The sequence below is a fragment of the Trematosphaeria pertusa genome, assembly GCF_010094035.1.
Source record: "Trematosphaeria pertusa strain CBS 122368 unplaced genomic scaffold BU26scaffold_6, whole genome shotgun sequence".
Classification (NCBI taxonomy): domain Eukaryota; kingdom Fungi; phylum Ascomycota; class Dothideomycetes; order Pleosporales; family Trematosphaeriaceae; genus Trematosphaeria; species Trematosphaeria pertusa.
In genome coordinates this window covers 231,457-245,838 of record NW_022987217.1, presented here as the reverse complement: position 1 = coordinate 245,838, position 14,382 = coordinate 231,457, and the positions used below count along the sequence as shown (strand labels likewise).

Here is a 14,382-nt window from a genome sequence, read left to right as displayed (position 1 = left end):
GGTGGGGCGGCCCTCCAAGCGTGTGGGGACGGGCTTCATTGACGCTAACTGCATTGGCTTAGCGCCGTCACGTCCCCATCGCCTCCAAAACGACTCCCTCCGCATGCAATCGCAATGAGAACGCAGCCTCCGACCGTGACGGACAACCGGGCCACACGTGGGAAATGCTGCTCTTCGTTGTCGCCCTCGAGGCTGTGACATGCTCGCCTACTGCGCGTCCGACAAGAAAAGTAGCAGTGCTGGTTAGGATTGTCGAATCATGAAAAGGGCTTCGGAAGGATCTAACTGACTGCAGGCACCCTCTAGAGAGTCAATCGGGACTCGGATGTGGAATGCGGATGCTGTTGATGACCTGGCGTCGCCAGTCTTCCCTCCGCCGGCGTCACTCTGTGATGTGGAGGAGCGCCGAGACGAAATGGTCGGCTAGGGGACGCGAGAGACGAAAGCGGCGCAACTGGCACAAGGTCACATGGCTCAAAGCATCCGAAAATGGCACTCCGTGATTTAGCATAGACGCAAAGCCCGTTGAAGAGAAGGGTGATGTGGTGTTGTGCACTGACAGTAACTGTACGCGCTGGGGAGGGGGATAGGTAATGGCAACGAGGGAAACGAACTCTGAAGGTCACCTGCACGGGGGTTCCGGCCAAGAAGAGGGAGCCGTAATAGCTATCGAGGAAGGGGTTAACGAGCTGTCTTGTATCCCACATTGCCCACGGGGAAGAGGACGCATTATTAACATCATCCCTCGCTGCTACAGTACACCCAAAACAACCCTTGAAGTCTCCCGTCGATAATGTAAGTACCCAGCCATGACAGCGCGACAGCGCGTCACTGGCCCCTGTCCACGTAACCAGTACTGACTCGTGCCTTGCATGTGACATTCCGTTCGCTTCATCAGGTCGTGCTCAAGAGCGTGCGCAGGCACTGGACATGCCTCCGAAAGCGGCGGACCAAATCGGCAAAGCGAGCAGCTCCGTAATATCACGATGTGCCTTGGCCTAAATAATAAGTCAGGTGAGAAAGGCGTACAAGAAGCAAGGAACTTCCTGTTCCTAGAGTGATGTAGTAGTCGCACAGTTTCGGTGCGGTGCGAGCGCTTCTCGCCAATCTTATCGTGTCGTACGGTATTCTAGGCTGAGAATGAACTGGGTCCGCTGCAGCCGATTGAGATTACGTTAAGGTCACATGGGCGGTGGAATTCGAACTTAGCACTGGTTAGTGCGTTGACTGTTCGCACGTCTCTGGAGGGCAGTGTAATTCTTGGATGAAAAAGGTGATATTTGTTTTGCAATGGTGTGTGAGGCCGTTGCGTTCGTCATCGACAGGTTGACTGTACCAATAATATATGGAGAGATGATGGGGAAAGGAGAAGCTTAAAGAGCGTAGAGAAGGGAAGTTTTTCATGATGATCATCCACAAGTGATAAGGAAAAAATGTCCCACACATTTAGCATACCGATATTGAGATAACAAATAAGAAACAGCTGTTAAAGGAAAGTACGTAGCCGAACTTGTCCACTTCTTCAGGGAAGATCAGAGAATGGGTTTGAGACGAGAGCGCCACTGTCAAGAGAAGAAAGGGTTTGTCTCTGGGTTGTAGAATATCGGCTCGATGCAGGCAGATATACTGCCCTAGCCATGCTCTAGGTGTCGAATAGAGCGACAGCGGGGGTGTTGCAGAGAGTGGTCGTTCATCTGGTTTCTCTTACGACTGGTGGAATCGCCGGCACTCCGGGCAGTCAGTTTTGATAGTGCCTTCTCCATTGCAAGGAGGGCACGGTGGTTCCCGACTATTGCACGGATGTCAGTGTTTCTATTCGTGGCCGAGTCTTCTTCATTACCGGGGCCATAGTTGGGCTATCCGGGAGGGGATAAAAAAAAGTTTTTGAAGTTAGATAATTGAGAGAATGAGAAAAGAAGAGGTCTTACGGATGTCCGGCGCATTCAGGGCACTTTTCGACAATTTTACCGCCAGGGTGTTCAGGGTAGCATGGTGGGAATCCGATCGAAGATACAGCAGGTGCAGACTGCGTCGGGGTAGCCACTGTCGAGGTTTGATATAACATGTTTGATTAGGTATTGAGAATGAAAGCGAATACGTCTGGTCGCGGTGGAATGTAAGGGACAGGACGAGGTTGCGGCGAGAACTGCTGAGGAGGTCTGGATGGAACGCGGAGGATCACCGGCAGAGGATGTGCCTTTTAAGTTGATTCGGGAGAGCCGCGATCGCATCAGTCTGTATATAGGTCCAAGGCAAGGTGACGTGGTTGGTAACGTTCGAGAGCGGTGCAACTCCCAACGAGAACTCCTCCCATGGCGGGCAGACAGACGGTCAGCTCATTATGCTACCCAAACTACCTACCTTTCGCACATGATCGGCGGAGCCGCAAGGGAATTGTTCGTCTGGTAATGCTTAGCCTCTATGCTGCTCCTGCGTCCCAACGCAGGCTTGCACAACTTTAATGCGCAGGACGTCGAAGAAACATTCAGACTTACTCAGCGGACCATCTGATCGGCGTGCCGCAGGGGAGAATAGAGGGCAAAGATTGGGCGCAATTGGCTTTCGGGAAGTTGTACAGACGTATGTTACCAACAGGGTCTAGGCACACCAAGCTGGATGCCCTTTTCTTTGTGCGTCATGCTGTGCCCACCAGCGCATGCGGAGACGTTCTGAAACAGTCGGCCCGCAGCAGTAATGTGCTTCGAGACTCATGGCAACCAGCGGCCATGTCGGATAAAGAGGGAGCGTGATCTGCCAGGGACCCTTTCGTAAACGCCCACATGGAGTGCTTTCCGTTTCGGGCCACCGGCAGCCGCATTGCCTCCGCTTGATCCCTGCATACACCTGGCACCTGCCAGCGCCGCACACTATTTCGGTCCATGGCTCGTGGCCTCGTATGTGTTGCAGTAGAAACCTCGGTCTGCAGGTCTCCCGTGTGCCATAGCGGCCGAGCTCTGGACGAACCGTCGTTCCCACAGACCAGGAACTCCAGGAGACCGAGCGCGCGGACTGTCCGAAGGGACACCGCTTCTTTTAAACAGATTCACAGCTGATAGGTCCAAATAATTCTTGTAATTCCCCAACAGCGATCGAGTGCAGCGATCCGTAGTGCGGGTACCAGGAGTTCCACGAAAGAGCCGTGCTACGTGACAGCATTGTGCAGTGTACTGTCCTGCAAGTGGTAAGCTTCAAAGTTTCATAGGCGAAGGACAAGAGGTACCATCGACGACGAAGAAGAGACCGGATTGTTGGACCTTGTCGGGTAGGGCGCATGCCGTAGAATGCCATGGATAGGAAGATGATCACGCCTTGCGGACACAACACACTGGGCCGATGACGAAGGTCCTTGTAGCTGCTAACGAGAGGTAGGCGTTCTTTCGACCTGCTCTACGCCGAGACACCCGTTGAGCTCGATGCCATGACCTGATCAGGTGGTACAGCTTGCGTATCGTCGAGGCGGGAACTGAAATGGGAGCTGTGGAGGCGCACGATGAATGTAGTGGCTCGTGACCTGCGTGATAATCAGAAACCTGGTCAATCACAGTAGGCTCTGGAGCTGAAGACGAGCCTCGGAAGAGAAGGGTATACTGTTGGATCAAGTTGGCGCTATTGCCGCGTCGCCCTCGTGCTTTCAGGCGGAATTGGTGACACGCTTTTGTTGGCCTGGGGAACGTATAATGTCATGGTGGCGTGAACTAGACGGGTCTGCGGTATGGCGACCTGAAGGAGGAGATGGGAGGCGAGAAGAGAGCCGCGGTCTGGCTGCCGATAATCGGGGGGCGTTGGACGACTCTCATGTCAGCTAGCCAAGAGCTACACCAACGCCGGATCCCATCCACTGATCACTCAGTGATTAGACCTAACAGCACTTGGATGGTGGACAAGTCGCGCTGTTAAAACTCGCCCCGGATATCTTAGCTCGAAATTCCAGGGGCAAGCCGGATTGCACACCGCCTTCTCTCAGGAACACCTTTCCGGCCAGTCGGAGCTGGAATATGTGTACGATGGCGTGCAATTTAGGGATTCCGATGGCGTGTGGTGGAATTGACAGTGAACTGGGATGGTTAACTTGTATTGGCCTAACTGAAGATTTTGGAACACTCCATGACACCTCACCAAGCTTCAGAGAAACGGAAGTAGATGCTACCAGGATGCATCGGCAGGAATGACTGAGATGACGTAAATAGATACTTCTCATTGCGAGAGTATAAACAGAGGACATGACGGGGCATTCATTTGATGACAGCCACGAACGCCAATGAAACCCAGAGATACCGATGCCAGATCGCGTTCGTCCATATCGCCTTCAGATGAGCTCTAGCAAATATCCATAGCATGCCTGCTTGTCGTTCAAACGCCCAAAACCGTTGACCTGCTCGTTGCGTAATGGACCACAGCCTGCCGACGCCAGAGAGGGGATTAAAAGAGCGGCTCGATGTCGCCAAAGTCAAGGCCCAAAAGGAAAGAACCGTGTAATGATGGCTCAAGGTAGGCGAGATTCTCTCCTGATCACCATGTGACCCCTATTCGTCTATGGGTGCCCCTCGGGAGTCGCACGTGAACTGATAGTAACATAACACCCGCTATTGAAGGCCGTCATGACGCGCAGCTAAGGACTCGGCAACGAAACGGGGTGAAAAGGAGAAAGGAGATACTGTCAGCACCTGGGCGCACCCAGAACGATGCTCTACGCGAGCCAGAATCCCTCGGGCAAGGAGGTGATGACAGCGACCGTTAAAGCAGCACCTGGGATGAGGTATGCCGCCGCTTGCGTCATAGCACCTCCAATACCTCGGATGCGCTTTTTCGGACGCTCCTCTGTTGGGGTGCTGCGCACTTCAATCGCTGGCGCTATTGGCATATCAGCTTCTGCTGGCGCCGCACACTCCTCTACTGCATCTTCCTCGTCCAGCACGTCGGCTTTACGCTTCAGACTGCCGGTAATGGAGGTAGGTGTAGGTGGCTGCTGCGGGGCATCCTCGACGATTTCTGGTATGGAGACCTTGGTCCGGCGTACTGGCTGCGGCGGAGCCGAAGAGACCTCCGATGTTGGCGCCGGCGATGGGGTCTCAACGCCTGTTGCTGTCGCGGAGACAGATGCCATGCTCTCCTGATGGTGTCTCTGGGGTGTCCAGGTGTGATCCGAGAAAGGCTGGGGTTGCGGTGTTGCATACAGCTGGGGTTGGAAAGAGCTACCCGCGGCAGACCTCGATGGGCGACCGAATAGGTCAGGCGAATATTCGGCGTTGGAATGTGAGAACATATTCGTTGGTGGCGATTCATCAGCGAACCACCTAAGACTGTTATGCTCCCGGTGCGGAGCATGGATGCTGAAGTCGAGGCTGCCAGAAGAGAAATGCATTGGCTTGGGTGCTGCCGGTCGCGGCGGGAGGGCAGCACTCATCAGGTTGTCGAACATAGAGTCTCCAAATGTATCGTCGAACATACTCATCGGGCCCATACAGGCGTCTATTGCTGGCAGCTCAGCCTCAGCTGCCCTCGGCGCCGCTTTCGAGGGCGATTGCCCGAAAAATGAGAGGGGCTCCTGGCGCTGCGGAGCTGGTACCATCGGCGGAGTAGGGAGGGCCGGAGATGTGACAGAAGAAGTGGAGGGGCCAGGGATGGGAGGTTTTGACTCGGGCGTGCTCTTCTGCTGCTCGTTGAGGAGCATAACCTCCATCTTCCGGCGTCGGACGGCATCGGCATTGCCGCCAAATTCCTCATCTGAGGCCTCGGCATCGGAGGCTGGCTCTACGACAGAGTCGCTCTCACTCCCCACCTGGCTCGCATCGCTCTCGCCTTGGGACTCCTCTTCGTCGCTTGAGTATACCGAGGGGTAGTCCCCATCGTCGGAGGAGTGGTCCACTACAAAGGCGTATTGTGTAGAGACGGGCTCGTTGCGGTTCGTAGTCTCCTCGAAGTAGATGCCGGTCTCGCGGGACGATGAAGGACGGGGCTCGTGTGTTTCATCGTTGGGCGGAGCAGGCTGGTCTTGGATAACTACCTCTACGCCATCTTCTTCAATCTCGATGATATCGGGCGAAGCGATATTCTCGGTGATATCTTCAGTGTCGTCGATGGTCACGGGATTGGTCTGACTGCCGTAGCGTGGAGGCGGGGCACTGAGTGCCTCGTCCGTCTCGACCTCGTCGTCCTCTGAGGAGTCGGCTTCGGGAACGGTGAAGCCGTGCGAGAAGGGGTCGTCAGCGACGTGGGATTCGAAGGTGTACTTGCGGGCGACGTAGAAGCCTGGCAAAGTAGGGGAGTCAGCCCAGGAAGCCGAGTGCAGCAGAGAGCGAGACCTACTCTCGTTCCGTGTCACGTCGATGCCAAACTGCAGGACGTCTCCGTTGCTTAGCTTGAGGGGCTTGCGAGGCTCAAGCTTCTCTCCATTCACCATGGTGCCGTGCATGCTTCCGCTGTCCGTGAGCAGAACGCTGGGTGTGGGGGTAGCCGTGTCGGTGGAAAGCACGGCATGCTCGCGGGAGACGACGGGACTGTCGATGAAGGCGTTGTCCGCGGCCATCATGAGGTTGGGCTTCTGCGTGTTCTTCGAGGCGCGCCCGACATTCACCGTGGCGTGCGGACGGATGGTGAACCTGCGCTCCTCGAAGCCGTCCAGGCCGTCCGAGGAGCGAAGCGTAACCTCAACGGTAGCTGGCGACGGGTCAGCTGGCTCGGCGCGGCATGGCGCGGGGGAGGCGGTCTCACCTTCGGCTGGCATCTTGTCTGGGACAGCGTGCGTGTGAGTGCGAGGGTGCTGGACCAGTCGCACTGGTGGTTGGCGTCGGGACGGGGGCGGGGACGAGGTGGGAGCGTCCAGGCTGGCAGGGCGCGGGGTCGGAGCAAGTGGTGAACCTTGGGACAGCTGATATGGAGACGCTTAGGGCGCGGGCGAGCGAGGAGGAGCGGGCATGCGGGCGGAAGGAGCGAGCGAAGACGACGAAGCCAGGCTGGAGGAGAGGCAGAAGAGGAGGCTCTCTTATGGGCGGGGCGGAGAGGGCGGCGGCAGGAGCAGAGGAGCTCACATCACGGTCGCAGCTGCCTTGTCGGACGTCCGTGCGCGCCCTTTATCACTTATCGCCGTGCCTTAGTCGGCTTGGCGCGCCCCACCCCGTTTCTGAACTCTGCAGGCGCGACCGAGGCAGCAGGAAGGCGCAAACTGTGACTCTGACGGCGAATGATGCGTCACGACGACGGAACAATGGAACTGCTGCTTACGTCCCTTCGATAGCACCTACTCCTGGCTTGAGGCGGCACAGCAACCCGCAGTCGAAACATGGCGACGGCGATGGCGACGGCACCGCAGACGCAGGCGCACGCAAAGCAGCAGGTCGTGGACAAGGTGCCCGCGCGCATCAAGCACATCCAGTTTGGCATCTAGTAAGGACCCGCGCCCGCCCACAGTCGCACTGTGCATTGCGCGCCTGACACGCAGCAGCTCCAACCAGGACATCGTCAACCAGGCCGTCCTCGAGGTCTCGGATCGCAATGTCTACGACCTCGCCCCCGCCGCCGACAATACGCGCACCCTCACGGCCCATGGCCCCATGGACATCCACATGGGCGTATCGAGCAAGACGGCCAAGTGCGGCACCTGCAGAGAAGGCCTGGACAAGTGCAACGGCCACTTCGGCCACATCAAGCTCGCCCTGCCCGCCTTCCACGTCGGATACCTCAAGCACATCATCGAAGTGCTGAATTGTATATGCAAAGACTGCTCGCGCGTGCTGCTGGACGAGGTCGAGCGCCGCCGCTTCCTGCGGAGCATGCGGCGCCCGGACATGGACAACCTGCAGCGCTCTGGCATTTCTAAGAAGATCATGGAGGAGTGCCGCAAGAAAAAGCTGTGTCCGTACTGCGGCGCTCTCAACGGAACAGTGCGCAAGGTCCCGGGCCACCCATTGAAGATCATACACAACCGCTACGACGCATACAACCGGTCGACGGCCAAGTCCAAGAAGCCGCCCACCGGCAAGGTCGAGTTTGACCAATCATTCGACACCGCCAAAACCGCCAATCCCGACGTCGACAAGCACTTGAAGAAGGCCGTCGACGACATGCACCCCTTGCGAACCCTGAACCTCTTCAAGAAGATCTCGCCCGAGGACTGCGAGCTGCTGGCCATGATCCCAGAGGACGCCCGGCCCGAGATGCTCATCTGGGAGTACGTGCCGGTGCCACCCGTAGCCATTCGACCGTCGGTGATGCAGGAAGCGGGCGCGACAGAAGACGACATCACCAACAAGATCGGCGACATCTGCCATGTTAGTGGCATCATTCGCGCCGGCCTGGCCCGCGGATTTCCGCTTCAAATACTCATGGAGCAGTGGGATTTCCTGCAGCTGCAGATCGCCATGTACATCAACAGCGATGTCCCTGGTCTGAAGCAGCAAGGCCTTCAGAAGACCATGCGCGGTTTCTGCCAGAGGTTGAAGGGCAAAGGAGGGCGCTTCCGGCAGAATCTTTCGGGAAAGCGTGTTGACTTCTCCGGACGTACCGTCATCGGACCTGATCCCAATCTCGGTATCGACGAGGTAGCCGTGCCCGAACGCGTCGCAAAGAACCTGACATATCCTGAGAAGGCGACCAGGTACAATATAGAGAAGCTCCGGAAGCTTGTGAGGAATGGTCCCTACAAACATCCCGGCGCAAACTACGTCTTGCCTCAGGCGGGGCGGAAGACTATGCTCGCCATCCTGACCCGCGGAGAGACGAAAGGGGAGAAGCTTCGCATTGCTGCAGATAGGCTTCGGATCGGCGACATAGTCGAGCGACACATAGAGGACGGGGATATTGTGCTTTTCAACCGCCAGCCCTCACTTCACAAGCTGAGTATTCTCAGCCATCGAGCCAAGGTGCGTCCGTGGCGGACATTCCGACTGAACGAGTGCGTCTGCAATCCGTACAATGCCGACTTCGATGGCGATGAGATGAACTTGCACGTTCCTCAGACCGAAGAGGCGCGCACCGAGGCGATTGAGCTCATGGGCGTCAAGTACAATCTCGCCACTCCGAAAAACGGAACGCCCATCATTGCGGCCATTCAGGACTTCATCACAGCTGCCTATCTGCTAAGCAGCAAGAATAACTTTTATGATAGGAGAACCTTCTGCCAGATTTGCAACTACATGTTCAATGGCGAAGGGGCCTATGACCCCGATACGGGCGAGAAACTGCCCATCGAAATCCCGCTACCTACCGTCCTCAAGCCTCAAGCTCTGTGGACGGGAAAACAGGTGTTCAACGTTCTAATGCGACCCAACAAGAAGTCTAGGGTACTCGTCAATCTCGAAGCAGCCGGAAAACAGTTCAAGCACGCCGCCGGAGTGGCACCGGACCTCAATGAGAACGACGCGTACTTGGTGATTCGAAATTCTGAAGTCATGTGCGGTGTCATGGACAAGGCCACAGTCGGCGATGGCAAGAAAGACTCTGTCTTCTACGTTATGATGCGAGATTTTGGTCCCGACCACGCGGTCCAAGGCATGAATAGGCTCGCCAAGCTTTCGGCGCGCTGGCTTACCAACAACGGCTTCTCCATTGGCATCAGCGACGTCACTCCTGGAGAGATGCTCAATCGCAAGAAGCAAGCCTTGATCGAGGAAGCGTATGCCAAGTGTGACAAGTTGATCAAGGATTTTAAAGAAGGCAAGCTGCAGCGAGATCCAGGCTGTGATGAAGAGCAGACCATGGAGAACAGAATTGGTGGTATTCTGTCCGGAGTGCGCCAAGAAGCTGGTGACATTTGCTTCGACGAGCTCAGCAGATGGAATGCTCCTTTGCTCATGGCAAAGTGCGGATCCAAGGGTTCCAATATCAACGTCTCTCAGATGGTTGCCTCGGTGGGGCAGCAGATGATTGGCGGCGCACGAGTCGCAGACGGATTCCAGCACAGGACCTTGCCTCATTTTCCAAAAGCTGCGCGCCAGCCGGCATCCAAGGGGTTCGTCAGCAACAGTTTCTTCTCCGGTCTCTCGCCTACAGAATTCATCTTCCACGCCATGAGCGGTCGTGAAGGTCTAGTCGATACCGCTGTCAAGACCGCAGAAACCGGCTACATGAGTAGACGGCTGATGAAGTCTCTCGAAGACCTCGCCGCGCAGTACGATAATACCGTGCGGAACTCGTCGGGAACGGTCGTGCAATTTCAATACGGAGACGACAACCTCGATCCTGTCGACATGGAAGGCAAGGCGAAGCCTGTCAATTTCGACCGTACTTTTTCGCATGCCGTAACCTCAACCTGGGACAATGCAGAGCCCAGCCTCACCCCGGAAGATGTCAGAAACCACACACTGACCAAGCTGAATACCGAACGCTCTAAATATACGCGTTATAAGCTCGATGCAGTGACGGTACTCGACCCCAATGACAAGAGCGATATGAGCATTGATCAGCATGAGTCAGTCCGTGATTTTCTCGACACGGTGCAGGACTATGTCTTCAAGAAGGCGCAAAAGCTTGAGACCACCCTTGTCCATCTCGGCGTGTCTGAGGCTTCCGCCACTCGAAAGAAGCGGTCTCCCGAAGAAGCTGAGAAGTTTGGCCTCGCCGATGGCATTGCAAAGATTTCTCAGAGTGCACTCGATGAGTTCCTCACCCTCTGCCTAACCAAGTACAGCCGCTCTAAGGTGCAACCTGGTCACGCAGTGGGTGCCATAGGTGCCCAGTCAATCGGCGAACCGGGCACGCAGATGACGCTCAAGACGTTCCATTTTGCTGGTGTTGCAGGTATGTCCATCACTCAGGGTGTCCCGCGTATCAAGGAAATCATCAATGCTTCAACAAACATCTCCACGCCCGTCATCACATGCGAACTCTCAAACAGGGTCTCCGAAAGCGCGGCGCGAATGGTCAAGGCGCGGGTTGAGAAGACGTATCTTCGGGACATCATCTCATACGTCGAAGACGTCTGGCACCCTAACGGAGCCTACATCGCAATGCGCATCGACTGGGACACGGTCAACAAGCTCTCCGTTGACATCCAGGCCTTCGATATCAGCTCAGCCATCAACAAGTACAGGCCCCTCAAGTGGGGCAAAAACGGCACCAGCATCCGCATCAGCTCCTCGCTCATCCGCGTCGAGGTCCCCGACCCCAGCGCCGCCCGAAAGCGCTCCGCCGCCAAACCCAACAAGAACCAGAAAGAATACTTCGAGCGCGTCCAGCAGGTCAAAGCTCTCATCCCTGACGTCGTCATCAAAGGCTACCCCGACTGCCAGCGCGCCATCATCAAGAAGGAAACCTCCCCCAACGAAAAAGGCGAATACGAATGCCAGCTCCTCGTCGAAGGCTACGGCCTGAAGAACTGCATGACGACCCCCGGCATCGAGCCCTACAAGACGAAATCAAACCACGTCATGGAAGTCCGCGACGCGCTCGGCATCGAGGCCGCGCGCGCAACCATCGTCAGGGAAATTAGCTCCGTTATGGGCAACATGGACATCGATCCGCGCCACATGCAGCTCCTGGCCGACGTGATGACTTTCAAGGGGGACGTCTACGGCATCACGCGGTTCGGGCTGCAGAAGACGCGGGATAGCGTGCTGCAGCTTGCCAGCTTTGAGAAGACGCCGGACCATCTGTTCGAGGCGGCAGCAAAGGGCAAGATCGATAACATTGATGGAGTGTCGGAGTGTATTATTATGGGGCAGAGCGTTAAGTTGGGGACGGGAGCTATGCAGGTTATCCGGCCGCTGAATCTGCAGGAGGACGACGTGGGGCCCAAGAGGACCTTGTTTGAGGAGGGCTGGGATGCTTTGTAGAGGACACAAGCGTATTTGAGAAAAGCATGGCTTGGCGTTCTTTGATGATCTGGGAAAGGTATCGTCACCTAAAGGCATAGCGATGGACGTTTGGGTTCTAATCTGATATTCACAATAAACTCCATAACATATTTCAAGACTGCATCCACATCGTGCGCTTTCCATCTCATTCCTAGCCCTGCCCTCCCTTCCAAGGTTACTTGTCTGCCAGCAAACGTCCCAACCCCAAGCCCCCCCTTGGCTATACAGTCATCCCACTAATACCCCTTCCCCGCACTCCGCGGCGCAAACTGACTGTAATCAAAACTACTATGCCGACTACTCAAGCTCGGCCTACTCCTACTACGTCCACCCAAGGCCCTACCTCCATCCTCGTCCAGCCCATCCGGTAGATAAGTCTCCCGCCCGCTCTCTGTCCGCGCAATGCCCGTGCCGTACCCGAGTCTACCGGGGTATGAGATAGAAGCAGATCTAGCCGTTGTTGCTGTATGCGCACTGCTGGGCCGTGAGGGGACGTTGAGGGGTGCGGGCGCGAGAGCGGAGGCTGTCCAGTGAGGGTCGGAGTGTGCGCTATAAGAGCGTTGCCAGGAGGTGTTGCGGGGGGTGTTGAGGACGGATGATGGCCGGTCGAGCTCTGCGTCCTGCCCGCGTCGATTGTGCACGCGTTTCTTCTCCGACGTAGCACCTGACGCCTTGGGCCCGCGCTGCGGACTCGCCGTCGCGTGCCCACCGCGCATATCCCCGCTCCTCGGCGTGTTATCCATCTTCTCGTTCTCCGCGCTTCCGCCCAGCGTCGAGCCGGACCCGAAATGCTGCACGTGCCGTTGATGCCACGCGCTCGCCTCATAGTCGAACTCCACATCGCCCTTCTTGCCGAACCACAGCGGCTCCTCCTTTGCGATCTTGACGACGTTGAGCCAGGCGTTTCCGGGCGTCTCGCTCGCCATGTGGAATAGGACGTCTACTTCCTCGAGCGAGCGGTACGCGGTTTCGGGGTAGAAGAGGTAGACGAGTGGGACGATGGCGCAGTTGGTGCAGGCGAAGATGGCGTAGGTGAGGTAGCGGATGTTGTGGAGGGCGATGGGGGTTATGAGGACTACGCTGTAAGGGGAGGACGTTAGTTTCGTTTGGGCGGAGGGGTAGGCGGTGGAAATGTAAATGTGACGAGCGGGTCCGGACTTACACGAAGTTGAATAGCCAGTTTGCGCTCGTGCTCAGTGCGTTGGCGGGACCGCGGATGCGTAGGGGCACGACTTCGACTTGGTAAAGCCACGCCATGCCCTGCCATCCGATGGCGAAGAAGGTGGAGAAAGCGAAGAGGAAGATGGTGGCTGCGATGTTTGTTCCGCCCACTGCGTGGACCTGCCACAGATACAGCAGCACCGTGAGCAGCACCATGCACAGACACATGCCCGCTGCCCCGAACATCATCAGCGACCGTCGTCCCCAGAACCGATCGATTCCAACGACCGTAATGAACGAAGCGAGAAAGTACTCCGTTGCGGCACAGGCGCCCAGAAGGCGAGCCACCCACCCAGTGTACGACATCTGCGTAAAGAACATAATGGCGAGGTACTGGAGTGCGAGGTTAATGCCGGACATTTGCTGGAAGACCTGCACGCCGTATGCAAGGACTACGCGATGCAGATTTCGCCTCGCCTTGTTACTCGCCAAACTGCTCGTATTCCCCTGGCTCATTACCAAAATCGCATCTTTGATCTGTAAGAACTCATCTCTTATCTCCGGGCCCTCTATATCCTCATCATTCAGCGCCGCTAGCACGGTAAGCGCTTCGTTTTCCCGGCCCGTGAGGATGAGCCAGCGCGGCGATTCGGGGAGGTAGAGTAGCGCGAGGAAAGCCGGAATTGCGAAGACGATCTGAAAAGCGACGGGCACGCGCCAGGCTGCCGAGGCGCTAGAAAGGTAGGAGAAAGCGAAAACCAGCCAGTAAGATAGGGCCAGGCCGAGGGCGATGAAGGCTCCAGCGGAGATCATGAGAATGGTGCCTTTGCGGTGGGATTTTACGCACTCGGCCTGGTAGGCGGGAACGGTGGCGGTGGTGAAGCCATTGCCTGTCTACGCGTTAGAAGGGAGTAGGCGTCCAAGAAGGGTAGAGAAGGCGAACCGAAACCTGCGATCGCTCGTCCAGCAATGAACTGGCCAAAGCTATATGAGGAGGATTGTATTATCTCGCCGATGACCCAAACAGTGAGCCCGAGCATGAGCGTCTTCCGTCTTCCAAGATAGTCGCCGAGGAAGATCGTTAAAATGGCGGAAACGAAGCAGCCGAGATTCCATGTTCCTACGACGGCACCTGGAGAAGGTCAGTCCGTATCCTTAGAGCTTGGAGCACATACGTACCTTGAATCTTTGCATTGTATGCTGAAGAGTTATTGATGGTGTCAACCTGAGGGAACCGGCCCAAGAATGCCGGGACGGTCAACAGACCGCCCATAACACCTTGCGCGTATCCGAAGCATCTTCGATACCAGTCAGTAAGTAGTATACTTAAGGATAGAAGGCCATACAAGAAGCACAACCCACAAACCACACTAATCGCGGTGCCTAACCTGGCGCCTCGAAGCCCAAGAAACCTCGCCATGCTGCTTCAACA

General features: G+C 56.4%; 3 protein-coding genes across 3 annotated transcripts; 1 reads left to right on the top strand and 2 right to left on the bottom strand.

Moving 5' to 3' along the window:
• Positions 1-4,454: 4,454 nt before the first annotated feature.
• BU26DRAFT_287315 (uncharacterized protein) lies at positions 4,455-6,819 on the bottom strand. The gene is made up of 4 exons (XM_033821586.1): positions 6,712-6,819; positions 6,307-6,657; positions 5,418-6,249; positions 4,455-5,342 (listed from the first exon to the last, which is right to left on the bottom strand). The coding sequence occupies exons 1-4, from the start codon at positions 6,722-6,724 to the stop codon at positions 4,688-4,690; spliced, it is 1,851 nt and encodes a 616-aa protein (XP_033684683.1). The 5' UTR covers positions 6,725-6,819; the 3' UTR covers positions 4,455-4,687.
• Positions 6,820-7,156: 337 nt separating this feature from the next.
• BU26DRAFT_454976 (beta and beta-prime subunits of DNA dependent RNA-polymerase) lies at positions 7,157-11,893 on the top strand. Its single transcript, XM_033824877.1, has 2 exons — positions 7,157-7,383; positions 7,442-11,893. Exons 1-2 carry the CDS (start codon positions 7,280-7,282, stop codon positions 11,766-11,768), a joined length of 4,431 nt encoding a protein of 1,476 aa, XP_033684682.1. The 5' UTR covers positions 7,157-7,279; the 3' UTR covers positions 11,769-11,893.
• Positions 11,894-12,090: 197 nt separating this feature from the next.
• BU26DRAFT_504132 (uncharacterized protein) lies at positions 12,091-14,370 on the bottom strand (the record flags this gene model as incomplete). The annotated part of the gene is made up of 6 exons (XM_033826749.1): positions 12,091-12,212; positions 12,265-12,869; positions 12,952-13,840; positions 13,894-14,082; positions 14,130-14,248; positions 14,339-14,370. 6 exons carry the CDS (start codon positions 14,368-14,370, stop codon positions 12,091-12,093), a joined length of 1,956 nt encoding a protein of 651 aa, XP_033684681.1.
• Between the last annotated feature and the right edge of the window lie 12 nt (positions 14,371-14,382).

Coding starts and splice junctions, on each gene's coding strand:
- BU26DRAFT_287315 (XM_033821586.1), bottom strand. Junction 6,250..6,306: donor CGACGTGACACGGAACGAGA/GTAGGTCTCGCT, acceptor CTACTTTGCCAG/GCTTCTACGTCGCCCGCAAG. Junction 5,343..5,417: donor GATACATTTGGAGACTCTAT/GTTCGACAACCT, acceptor CTCTTCTGGCAG/CCTCGACTTCAGCATCCATG.
- BU26DRAFT_454976 (XM_033824877.1), top strand. CDS start 7,280: ATGGCGACGGCGATGGCGACGGCACCGCAGACGCAGGCGCACGCAAAG. Junction 7,384..7,441: donor CACATCCAGTTTGGCATCTA/GTAAGGACCCGC, acceptor GACACGCAGCAG/CTCCAACCAGGACATCGTCA.